General features: G+C 49.1%; 1 protein-coding gene across 1 annotated transcript in view; it reads right to left on the reverse strand.

Annotated features, from left to right (window-relative positions):
• Fat2 (FAT atypical cadherin 2) overlaps window positions 1–13,273 on the reverse strand; it is an 86,008-nt gene that overhangs the window by 4,430 nt on the left and 68,305 nt on the right. Inside the window, exons 18-23 of the mRNA XM_021178298.2 lie at window positions 12,756–12,899; window positions 11,106–11,303; window positions 7,307–8,117; window positions 5,658–5,803; window positions 1,673–2,114; window positions 1,282–1,435 (exon numbers count right to left, since the gene is read on the reverse strand). Coding sequence (XP_021033957.1) covers window positions 1,282–1,435; window positions 1,673–2,114; window positions 5,658–5,803; window positions 7,307–8,117; window positions 11,106–11,303; window positions 12,756–12,899 — 1,895 coding nt within the window. The remainder of the gene's footprint in view (window positions 1–1,281; window positions 1,436–1,672; window positions 2,115–5,657; window positions 5,804–7,306; window positions 8,118–11,105; window positions 11,304–12,755; window positions 12,900–13,273) is intronic.

A 13,273-nucleotide genomic window follows, 5' to 3' on the forward strand; every position in this document is an offset into this window, starting at 1 on the left:
CCCTCCCTCTCTCTCTCTCTCTCTCTCTCTCTCTCTCTCTCTCTCTTTCTTTCTTTCTTTCTTTCTTTCTTTCTTTCTTTTTAAAGATGGTATATGTCTTAGTCCAGATTGACCTTGAACTACTATGTATGCATAGATTATTTGTGTGGGGATTGTTAGGGAAGGGGACACATTCTAGAAATCACCAGGCTATGCTGACCCCCAGTACAGTGTTAAGTGTGTGAGTGTGTGTGTGTGTGTGTGTGTGCGCGCGTGTGTGTGTGTCTTTGAGCATATGAGCCCATGTATGTGCCCATGCCTGTGCACTCATGGGGAAGCTAGAAGAGAGCAGTGGGTGTCGTCATTTATCACTCTCTACCTATTCCTTTGAGACAGGGTCTCTCCCTGAACCTGGTGCTTTCGTTTTTTTTTGGCTGGGCTGGAAGCCAGCACGTCATACAATCCCCTTGAAGTTGAGGTCACAGGTGTTCATGGAGTACATGGCCCGTTATGTGGGTGCTGGAATATTAAATCTCACACTTATGATTGAGCAGCAAGTACCCTTAACCACTAAGCTATCCCTCCAGCCTGGACCTTGACCTTCTGACTCTCTTGCTTCACCTCCTAAGTGCTGGGACTGCAGTCATGAGCCACCATGACTGGTGGTCATTGGTTGTTATATCCAGGATGACTACATGGGAATCTCCTGGGAGCTTGTTAAAATAAAATCAAGGCCATTCTAGGTCATCCTGAGTTCATCGATTCATAATTCCCTCCTATGACTACTTAAAGGTTCCCAAGCTTGGGGGCTCCAACACTACATATCTGTCCAAGTGCTTTGCTTCTAGGTTTCTAGACTGTGTCTCATTCCCTAACAACCCTCATGGCCTAGCCTAGCAGCAGGCAGGGTGCAGTTTTGCAGTGGGGTCTGAGACAGAACCATTCCTGGGCCCAGGGGAATCAGTTTCCCCAAGTGTCTCTGGGACACTCTATACAAAGGAAGTGTGGTCATTCTCTGCAGATGTCAGCCAGAGTTCATATGCCCTAAAGAGCAATTGAGCTGTGTGGCTTCCTGGTCCCTTGTTATGGTCTGGTTCAGATGGATGGGAATTGGGCTTGGGAAACCACATTTCCCCACAAGCCTTCCCTCCCACAATATCCTGATGTAAGAAAGTCATAGGAGGAAAAGACCCAGAGACTGGACTTCTGGACTCACATTGGCTTCCCTAGAGGCAAGAGGGCAAAGAACACTCCCTAATGTTCCAGTGTAAGGAGCCAGGGCATGTGTTTTTTGGGGCTTACCTGTCACCTGTGTAAGGGTGAGGGCAGTTACAGGAAGTGCCTTCAGGGGAGGAGACACATGTGCCACCTTCTTGGCAGGGCGAAGAAGTACAATTCTCCCTTCCAAGTTCACAGTTCCTGCCAGAGAATGGAGGCGGGCACCTGCACAGGTATCCTGGGAGAGAGAGGAAGGTGGGTAAGCAATCGGCTAGTAGTTGGGAGCCCCAGTAAAACCAGTGTCTTTGTGCTGTAGTTCAAGAATCATTTATCTTCTGGATACTAGTGGCTTGCCCAAGATCACCCCGGGCTGTGGTGAGAGACCCTACCCTGTCAACTCTACAGTGAGACACAGGGATAGGTCACTGTCAGGGGCCTTTGGAATAAACCTTGGGGTCATCTTCCCAATCCATACCTGATCCAAGGGCAGGTGAACAGCTCCCACCATTGAGGCACGGGTTCTGGCTGCAGGCGGTGCCAGGCCAGCAGCACTGGCTGAGGGCCCATGTCTCTAGGTGGCCCACCATCTTCTTTCTATGGCCAAGCAGCTCTAACCTCTCACTGTTAACCACAACAGCATCCAGGCAACCTTCAAACCCCAGGGAGACATTTGAGGAAGGATTCGAGGGGACAAGGCCACCCAGCAGTAGGTGTCTCTCAGTCCTCAGACCCTGACATTCCTCTGGGATGACAAGGGAAGTGTTGTCTGTGATGTCGATCAACAGATGAACAGAAGTGTCCCTCTCCTCCAACAGCATGGAGTGCCACTGTCCATCATTCACAGGATGCCGGGAGGAAAGGTTTCCATAGAAACCACCAGGGCAGTGGTATTCCAGATGGAGGAAGCCATTGGCCAGCTGAGAGAGAGCACAGATAGCCATCAGCAAAACAAGGATTTCTGTAATCCTGTGACAGGCTTTCAGTTGTTCTTCCCCTACCCCTACCCCACACCCTTTGCTATGCAGCCAAGGATAACCTTGAACTCCTGATCCTCCGGCCTCTACCTCCTAATTCGCTAGAATTACAGCTGTTCATCATCATATCTCATTCACATGGTGCTGGGGATTACATCTACTTCTTGGTGCATGCCACTAGCTGGGCTACATCCCCATTTCCAAGAATTTTCAAATGCTTCAGAGATTGTCTCTGAAGACTCCAAATGGCCTCAAAATTCCATCCAGTCCTCACCATATTTCATGGAAAGGCCAAGATCCCACTTGACAGATGAGGAACCTGAGGCCCAAAGATACCTTACTGATGGGATCACTGGTGACTGTGCATAGACCAGCTAACCTAGCCTAAGTGTTCAGCTCCAGACTAGCAAGAAACTAAACAACACCAAGGTAGAGGACATCATCTGAGGAGCGACACCCAAAGCTGCCCTCTGCCCTCTGCACATTTGCATGCATACACATCCTAAGTCCCTGGAGTTAAGATGTTAGAAATCCCCTGGCTTAGAACATTCTACTTTTCTTTACTCTCAACAGGTAGGTATGCTTTAGAGCATACCAGGCCAATCTGGGATACACAGCGAGACCCTGCTGCAAAACAGAAAAAGCATGGCTGGGGCGTGTAGCTCAGTGGGAGTGTGCTTGATTCGTAAGCCTCTGATGCAGGTTCAGTCGCCTGTGCTGGCAAGCATCAGGTTGATGTTGTGTTGAAAAACAAAAACAAGACAACAGAAACTAGGCCTGCCCAGGGCCAAATATTTTCCTGTTTATTATGGGCAAGGCAGTTTCTTTAGAAAACTTTGAATATTGCTGGAGGAAATGTCTTCCATGTCCTCATCCACTGCCCTAGCCTTCATCCCATGGCCCCAATGGCAGATGAGCCTCCAGTGCTGCCTAACATCAGATCAACCAGTTGTGACTGAACACGACTTTTCTCTCCTCAGACACAGAGCTCTCTACTGACGGTCTTGCTTCCTGCTGAGGGCGCCAAGGGTGCTCACAGGTGCTCCGACATCACAACCGTCCTCCTCAGCTAAAGCTGGTCCCTCTCTTGACCCATGTCCCCTTCACCTCCTCCAACACCAAGTTCCCTGGTCTCTTCTCTACTGCGTCGCATTATGACCATTCCTTATGGGATTTCAGCCACCCCACAAATATAGGCCAGCCTCCCAATCTTAAAATAAAAAATAAAGTTGTCTTGAACTTGGAATCATTTTCTTTCTTTGTCCCCCAAACGGACCCATCTGTTCTGTGATAAAAACCACTGGTGTCAGTCAGTGTTCAGCGTGCTCTGTGTTGCGCTGCGTCAAATGACATTTCTTCCCATTCTGCTCTGCTCTCAGCAGCCAGTCACTCAGCTATCATGACTGTCTCCTCTTCCTTCTGCCCACTATTCCTCCCCCTCGTCCCTTTTCTCATCCTCCTTTTCCTCCTTTCTTCAGTCTTTCTCATTGCCCTCCCCATCTTCTTCCTTTTCTTCCCCTTTTCTTGCCTCCTTTTTCTCCCTCCTCATATTCCCCCAGTACTTCCTCATCTCTCCCTCCTCTTCCCTTTCCCCTTCTTCTTAGGATGATCCCAGAGCCTTGCACACACTAGGCAAGCTCCCCCTTATTAAGCTTAACCCCCAGCTTCTTTCTGATCCAAGTGCACTTGTCTTCCTGGATGCCATACTCCAAGTCTATTTTTTCCCTAAGCCCATTTGAAGGCTCATGCTTCATACCCTTCTCTTCTTCTGTCTTCTCTCTTCATTGGACTGTGTTCTAAGAGTCAGCCTGTTTTCTGAGCTATACTCCCTGGTGTTCTCACGCAGCCTTATGGCTTTCAGTCACGTGCTGTTGACCCTATGCCTCTCCAGCCCTACCCCAGGCCTCTCTCACAACACTAGACTGGTTATGCTACCTCCTTCTGGAAGTCTACATGTCTAACCTGAGCTCCCAATATCCCCCAACCTCTTCTACCCAGGCAACAGCTCCACCCTTCCAGTGGCTCAGGCCAAATTACACTCCCATGCTCTCTCTACTCCATCTTCTGTGCACTGGGAAAGGCTGTTGGCTTCTAATTCCTTCCCAAAGCTGGACACTTTCTTCACAGTGATGTCCACAAGCCACCCTCACTCCCCTGGGTTATTGGTGCCTCCTCCTCCTGTCTGGATCTCTCTGTTCTTGTCTCTGTTCCTCTAAATTCTATTCTCAAGCCAAGCACTGTGGTGACAATAAGGCAGACCATTGTGTTTGCTACAGGTCTTCTGAAATCCTCTGTTTTGATCAGATGAAAGCAAAGCCTTTTACAAGGACCTCTGAGACCTTCACTGATTCACCCCCAACCCCCAATTCCATTACACTTTAGTCCCAGCTGTGAGGTCTGTCCACCTTGCTTGCATCACGGGAGCCATGTGGATGCTGGGCTATTGTTTAAGAATGCCAACAGTCAAGCGTGGGAGAGCCAATAAAAAGTTAAAAACAAAAAGAATGCCAATAGTCTCCTGTTGTTCATCTAACTAGCCATCACAACCAACGTGCCCGGACAGCTACCTCCCTGAGACACATCCGGGTGTGTCTATGAGGGAGATTCTAGAAAGGCTTAACTAAGGAGGGAAGACCATCCTGAATGTGGCGTGTGGTCCTGGGATGGATAGAAGGGGGAAGGGAGTTGAGCACCAGCATCTATCTCTGCTTCCTGACTGTGGGTGTGACTTGACCAGGCATCCGATGAGAGTTCCATGGGACATAAAAAGAATCCTTGAGAGACTGAGCATAAATGAGTTTGTCGCCGCAGCCCCCTTCCATGCCCCAGGAGACTCCCCTTTCCATTCCTGCCCGCCCTCCCTTCTCCCTGCAGGGCCTCACCTCCCCCCCCCTCCCCATCCACTCTCCGTCTACTCCACATCTCATACCTCCTCCCTATCCCACCCCATCTCCACGCGGGTACCCCCCCCCCCCCCCCCCCAGTCGTCATCCTTTCTTTTCCCTCTGCAGGGATATGTAGGGGGTCGTGCAGCAGTGAGGTGGGGGAGGCAGGGATGGCAGGTGCAACATTGCATGGGCAGGAGTGAAAGGAACCCTCGGGCCCCCAGTGGGGGGGGCTCAGATATTTGGAGGGGGCATCTTACACACACTCACACACACACACACACACACACACACACACACACACACACACACACACTATTCTTACAGTGCCAGGGTTGTGTGAGCTCACATCCTTCTCTCTATCTTCCAGGAATTTCTCATTCCACAGAGCAAGCAGCCCCACCCCTGAATGGCCTGGGTTGTGTATCTCCAGGTAGAAGTCCCGTGTCTGATTGTGTGTTCTGATTGACAGTCACACTCAGCATCCTTAAAAAGCATGAGGGGATCCTTTGCCAGGAATCAGCTCAGACACCCTCCCTGCATTCCTCATGTCCCCAGTCTGGGGTGCCCATGGAAGCCACTCAGGTGGGAGTCACCTTACCTTCAAGGAAATCGAGGCTGTTTCATTGGTGAACATCAGAAGGGCCCATGGCTGGAGTGTTTTCAGGTAGAAATGGATCTGCCAGTTCTGAGCCTCTAGGGGCCTATACCGCATGTAGCTCTGACCACTGAACCTCCAGGTGGTACCTGCAAATGAACCTGAGGTGTCACTACCCTTGAGATGTCACAGATCTCTTAGGCCGACTTTGTCTCATTCAACCTTTGGGTGGCAGATCGGACACTTCCCACATCTGATATACGAAAAGCCCAGGCTGGGATTGGGTTGGATCACATTTCCAGAGCCACTAAGGGAACTGGGCTGTCACCCTGCATGCCTCCCCCTGGGTACAAGCTCCACAGAATCTCTTCCAGCCTGAGATTCAGGAACAGTGAGTTTCCACCATGAAGGAAGAAAAATCAGCTAATCAGATGTGGTGAGCCAAGCTTTTAAATCCAACACTACCCATATATTTTGAAAAATAGGACACCCAGAAAATTGATTCATGTGTCATAGGTTCCTGATACCTGGGCAAGAAACTGCAAGAAAGGGCAATAAAGGAAAGGAGGGAGGTGAGGAAGTTTAGGTACAAGGAATCCCAAGATGCAAACACCTGAATGTGTTTTCCAAAACTCAATATATTAGTGTAGTAGGAAGCTCTGTCAAGGCTCAGAATGTGAAGGCTCAGTGTTGTAAAACCCGCCTTTAGACTCCCTTCCTCCATACCCACCATGGGAATGCCAAAGGAAGGGATTACCCATGGTTTTGCAATGCGAACTTTTAGTAGCATGCCCACAACAGTCTCTTTGAGCAGTGTGCCAGACTCCAGGTGGGGCATCAGTAGTGCAAGGCTCTGAAAGCCACACACACTGGGGTATGACTAGCCTGGCCTCCATTGGAGGATGTATAGTTTCAGGCAAAACAATGCGTCTCTTTAACACAGAAGGGACTGATGACCCACATGGAGCCTGGTATACTGCAGGCTCTTTACAGCATCAACTGCTCCCATGTGGGTGACAGCTAGCATCATCCTGGGCTTATAGTGGCCACCCATGGGCTATGTGCTATATATCTATCTATATGTAAGTTACTCCCCAAACCAATCATGGGGGGGTGCTCTTATTATTCTAGTTTATTGATGGGCAACAGGAATTTTGTGGACTTTACGGAACCCACCCACTAAGAGATGACGGAGCTGAGGTCTGAACCTATGTTGGGTCTACTTCTTGAGCTGATATCAGCAGGCTGTGGAGCTAACAGCAGGGGCATCAGGAGCTGACATGTCTGCAGGCTTCTGTCAGGCTCTTTTCCAAGAGTACCTGAAATGTCAATCTCAATCCTTACAGTAGCAAAGCCCACGAGTGTAGAGAGGTCAAAGGATTCCCTTCAGGGTGAAGAAGTGAATCCCGGGAGCCTGATGCCCCAGTCTGTGCTTTTAGGCACTATTTCTATTGTAATCAACTGTTAACCTTCAGAATTCCAGAAGGCAGAGAGAACCTGAGGGGTACCCCATGACTAGACTTTGTGAGGTCACTCCCCATGGTGTGTTGGTCTCTGGCATTTAGTTTGATTATAGCTATGCTCATGAACCTTGGTGGGAGTTTACACGGAGGCAGATAGCCAGGAGCCAGCAATCCATCCCCAGTTCTTACCATTGCAGGAACAGTTTTTCCCCAGGTGGTGTCGTGGTGTCAGGATGCTGAGCCTGGCTGTACTGTAAGAGGGCCCCACTCTGGGCTCCAGGGACACTGTCTCTTGGCAGGTTTGATCCTGGCAGCTTGGCCCTTGGCATGGTACCACGGGCAGAGCTGACCTCATCTGAATTCCTACCGAGTGCTCCATCTCTTTGGCTGAGTGAGCTATGGCAGATGCCAGCTCCTGGAGATCATAGGAAGTTCCAGAATGCCCCTCAAAGGCCAGAAGCATGTCCACCCCAGCTGTGGCCTCTGCAGGCTGCAGGCTGGCCAAGTGGATGTTGGCTCGTTTGATGTCCAAGATATTGCTGAGGAATCGCTGCAGGTTGCGCCAGTGATCACTCACGAGCTCCTCGGGGGTGAGCTGGTGGAAGCCCAGCCACACAGCTTGCTGCGGAGCCTCCTGCCCCATGTGCCACACGTGGACGTGGACCCCAGTGATGGTGGTGAAGGTCCCATCACTGACTGTGACATTAAACAAGTATCGGCCACGAGGCAGTCCTTGAGAGGCAATAATCTTGCCATCGGATGCACCCACTGTGAAATACTTGCCCAGGCTTCCCTCTTGATCCAGGCTGTAGGTCAGTGTGTCCTGAGGGTCTCGGTCGGTGGCATGGATCTTACCTACCATGCCACCCTGAAATTCCTCCTCCCCCTTTGTGATGAAGATTTCCAGTGGGAGTGTGGAGGGCGGGTAGCGACTCTGCTCCGTGACGTGTACTCTGACAAACGTGGAAGATGACAAGGGGGGGAGGCCACTGTCTGACACCTGAAGATAAGACAAACAGCATTGGTGCTCAGAAGCATCTCTATGCCCAGCTGAGGCTGATGTCCCTATCAGCCTAGTCTCCCTTCTCCATACCTGCCGATACAGGTGTTGCAAGCTGTCATGTTTGGAAAAGGATAAACTCCAACGCATGGGGATGTGCTGGAGACTTTCCTAAGGTTTTGTAGAAAATATGGAAACAGAAAAACAAATTTCCCCAAGCCTCCTGAGTCCCAAGCCTCTTCCTAAATCCCTCCAAATAAACTTCCATGTGTGTGCACGCACACATATGCACTTACTTGTGTGTACGTGCATATGCTGACTGAGCCAGCTCTCCAGCACAGGCCAATCTTTTCAACTTCTGAGCCCTCTACCTCAACTCTCTGCCCTAGACGCTGGCAAGTTGGCAGGTACCTCTGATCAGTCTTCATATCCTTCCCTGGCTACTACCCCACTGAGGAAGAGCCTCTCTTTCCTACATGTTCAGAATGGGAGTGTGATTGTCATTCTCTGGACCAGTTGAGAGCTTTCTGTGGCTGGGCCCTCTGTTGTGGTCAGGGAACAGGCAAGATGAGTTGCCAAACATGCAAGAGGCTATCAGCTTGGACAAAGCAAAGAAAATAGACAGGAAGATGAGTGAGGGACTGACTTAGGTCAGCTGGAGGTGAAGGCCTCTCTGAAGAAGGAAGAACAGGTAAGGGGTCCTGGGTGTGGAAGAAGTGGTGTGCTCAATTAAACAGGAAGGCAGTGGAGCAAAGGCAGGGAAGGCTGGGCTGGCCTCCACAGTGGGCTAAGGAGCACAAGGCTGTTTCACAGTGGTGAGAAACTCATGAAGGCTTTAAACAAGGATGGACTGACCTCTTTAGCTAGGAGAACCAGGGCTGGAGGATGACCCAGCTCTTATGAGTGTGTGTGGTAAGCTTTGTTCTCAACAATGCTCACAGCTGCAGGCCCACAACTGCTTATAACTCCAGCTCCAGGGGATTAAAGCGAGTACATAAATGAATATAACAAATTAGGGTGATTGTTCAACCTGGATTGCCAAGGCTAGCTTAGAGTGTTGGCTGCTGTGGATTGATTATCACCGGTGCTCAGCAGTTATACAAAATCCAAATGTTAAAATACAATCCCCAGTGTTTGTACGTGGAGCCTTTTGGGAAATAAGATCATAGTGGCGGAGTGTTCGTGATGATAATTAGTGCCTTAAGGAGAGAAAAAAAACTTATTTATGAGACAAGATCTAGCTATATAGATATAACTCAGGCTAGCCTCAAACTTACAACCCTCCTACCTCAGCCTTCCGAGTCTTGGAATTACAGATGTGTACAACTCCTTTGCTTTGTTTTAAAACAAAGTCTTGACATGTAGTCCAGTCTGTCCTGGAAATTGCTTTCTAGCCCTGATTGACCTCACACTTATAATCCTCCTGCCTCAGCCTCCCTAGTAGTAGGATTATGAGACTTGTACCACTGTTTCTGGCTGAAAGGACCCCAGTGCCCTTGTAAGCAGATTCAGCACTGGCCTGCTGGTTTTATGCAGTTTCAGTCTGATCTCTGCTTCAGGCGCTAGAACTGTGAGAGGTCTGATTGTAGCCTGCCCCACCTGCCCCACCTGTCCCACCTATGCTGTCCACCTGCCCCACCTATCCCACCTGCTCCACCTACCCCACCTGCCCTACCTACCCCACTTGCCCCACCTACCCCACCTGTCCCACCTACCCCACCTGCTCTACCTGCCCTACCTTTTCCACTTGCCACCTGTCCCACCTGTGCTGTCCACCTGCGCCACCTGCTTCACCAGCCATTTGAAATGGAGAACACCACACAGAGAGCAATCCTCCTGTTCCACTATGATTGACCAACTTTATCTATACGTCAATTTCCTTCCTTACAGTACTTTCTATTTTCCAGTCACAGGTCACTCTACACTCTTATCCACTCTTATCAGACATTTATCTTTCCCTGGCTACTACCCCACTTAATCTTCCTGTCTGGAGTGCTCTCCAGGTCCCCACAGGTCTCCACTCAGATAGCAAATATGACTGTCCCCTGCCTTGTCTCTTGTTACTTTATTTACCTATCTTGAGTCATAATGTGTGACTGCCTCTTTATCTACTCATTGTTTATCTCCATACTCAGACTAGAAGCCACAAGAAAAGGAGCCGTCCCCTTCACATCCTATGCTAAGGTTGTCTTCAAGTCTCTACATGCATGTACACACACATTAATAGTTAAGCACATGTGTACACACACACACAGACACAGGCACAGACATGCACACACTGACATACAGATACACACCCACACGCACAGACATACATACATACAGACAGACACACATGCACACACAGATACACACACAGAAAAACACACAGACACACAGACATACAGATACATATACAGACAGACACACACACACATGCATACACTGACATAGAAATATGCACCCACATGCACACACAGACATACAAACACATACACACATGCACACACACAGACACACACACACACATGCATACACACACATGCACAGACATATAGATACACACATACACACATGCACACACGGACATACAGATACACACATACACACATGCACACACAGAGAGACATACAGACACACACACATGCACACACAGACATACAGATACACACATACACACATGCACACACAGACATACAGAAACACACACATGCACACACATATACAGACAGTCAAATACACACAGACACACACACACACATGCACACACAGACATACAGATCCATGCACACACACATATACAGACAGTCAGACAAACACACACAGACATACATACAGACAGACACACACATGCACACACAGACACACACACATATCCACCCATCCACTGACAGGCACATACACACCTCACATACTTCTTCCCCACAGCACTGTCATTATGTCTGCCAGCAGGCATCCTGCCCCCAAGCTGTCACCACACACACCAACTTGGACCCACACAGCACTCACCTCAATGTGAAGCTGATACCACTCCTGGGCTCTCCTGCTCAGGCTCCCAGCTGTCACCAGCCAGCCATCTGGAGTCACCCGGAACACAGACCCAGTGTTCCCCTCTGTGATCCGGAAGAAGTAGGGAGGCCCATTCTGTGGGGAGTCAGGATCATCCAGGATCAGCTGCAGGACTTTGATGCCAATGGGGGAGTTCTCCTGTGATGAAGAACAACAGTAAGCCAGAGAGTGGTGTAAGCCCCAGCCCCGTCAGTCCTTCCTTTGTAGTCCCATCTTCTAGGGACCAGTGCTTATCCCTCTGTCCACAGACAGGGCCCAGGTTGGAAGCTGGCCTGGTAGTCTTCCCTCAGTGTCCCTGAGTGCAGTACTGGGTCTTAGAAGGGGTCTTACACCAAAGGTCAAACCCTTGTCCTTTAGAAGAGGTCATTGCTGACCCCCACAGCTGACATTGCTAGTACTTAGAATCTGCAGATGCATGGCACTTTCATGTTTTAAGCATTACTTTTTCAGTTAGAAGACAAAATAATGGGTCTCATTATGACATTTTATATGTGTGTATATGTGTGTGTATGCACACACACACACACACATAAAATTTGACCTTATTTTTATATATCTCCTCACTGCCCTTCTAGTCCTTCCTGGAGCTTGTCTTAGCTACCTGTGGGTTCTTCTTCTTACCACCCTTTATCCCTTACCCAGGTTTTTACCACCTATCACTAGATAAGAGAGAAAGGAGGAGGAGGAGGAGGGAGAGGAGGAGGAGGGAGGGGAGGGGGGAGAGAGAGAGAAATCTAATTTCTTTCTTCTTGCTTCTTCTTGCTTGTATCTGGTCTTTGCTACTTTGTAGATTATTCTTTCTCCCACCATTTATCCTCCATCACTAGATAGGAGAGAAAGGATAGAGGAAATAGGTAGGTAGGTAGGTAGGTAGATAGATAGAACTGGATCGAATTTCTTCTTGTTTCTTCTTTGAGCATGACTACTAACAAGCCACAACCCTCCCTCCCCCTATGACCAGCAACCATTCACCTATTGGGGCTCTAACCTCTGAAAAGTTCCCACTATTCCAAATTTCACACAGTTTCAAAAACTATCTGCAGATGACAAAACCAGGCCTCTGCTAGAGCATGACCCAAATTATACTCAGCTGCTGCAAAGCAGCCCCTATCAACACACCTGGGATTAAAACCCAAACATATTCTTATATTTCTGGGTTTTTTTTTAAAGAAACCAAAATTCCAGAATTCTTACTACACCTTCCTTCCCCATCTCTCTGGTCCTCCTCCTCCTCAAATAGTCTTCTTTCTGCTTTCATAATACGTGTGTGTAAATACATATACGTTCATATTTAAAACTAGACTACGTATGAGAGTTAACATGTTGTGTTTCTTCCTCCATGTACCTTCATGTCTGAAATCTCTGAAGTGGACCCTACCTACTTCAGTGGAAGGGGTGAATCCCACATAGGACAGAATGATGGTCATATAAATAACTAACAAGGATTCTTTTCAATCCCATAATCCACAGCTCTCCCACTGCCCCTTTGGTTCCCTGTTGCCTGTAGGGACAGCTGGTTGGGTGGGCCACTCCTGGGAAGCTCCTCCCATTGAGAGGGACACAAGAGGGGTGAAGTCAGGGTGTCCTTACCTGGACAGCAGTGCTGTAGTTGAGCTGGAAGAACCTGGGTGGGTTGTCATTGACATCAACCACTTCAACAGCCACTTCTGTGTCCTCATGCAATGGGGGCTGCCCACTGTCTGTGGCTCGGATCCTCAGGGAGTAGCTGGGGGTCTGTGACAAGATGCACATTGAAGAATTAGAAATAATGGTGTCTGCCCTTGGTGTCTGCTCCATGGTGTATTGCCTACTCCCATGGCCTAGTCCTAGAGCTGGCACTCAGGCCTAGAATCAGACAGAAAGAGAGGATTTGCAACCCAGCTTCTTCTTACTATGAGGCCTTGGGAAGCAGACTGAGCTGGGTGAGGGTACAGTCAGCTTGTACTTCCCTAGGATGGCTGTGCCCATCTCATGGTGAGATGGACCTAAGGCAACTAGCTAAGTGCCTGATACAGGTACCAGTGCATAGTAGCTGTCACTGGATTGATCCCTCATCAGCCTGTCTCTCATCTCAGAGTTCACAGAGGAATCTTCCTGGGGACTCTCTG

Source organism: Mus caroli, chromosome 11 (assembly GCF_900094665.2).
Source record: "Mus caroli chromosome 11, CAROLI_EIJ_v1.1, whole genome shotgun sequence".
NCBI lineage: Eukaryota > Metazoa > Chordata > Mammalia > Rodentia > Muridae > Mus > Mus caroli.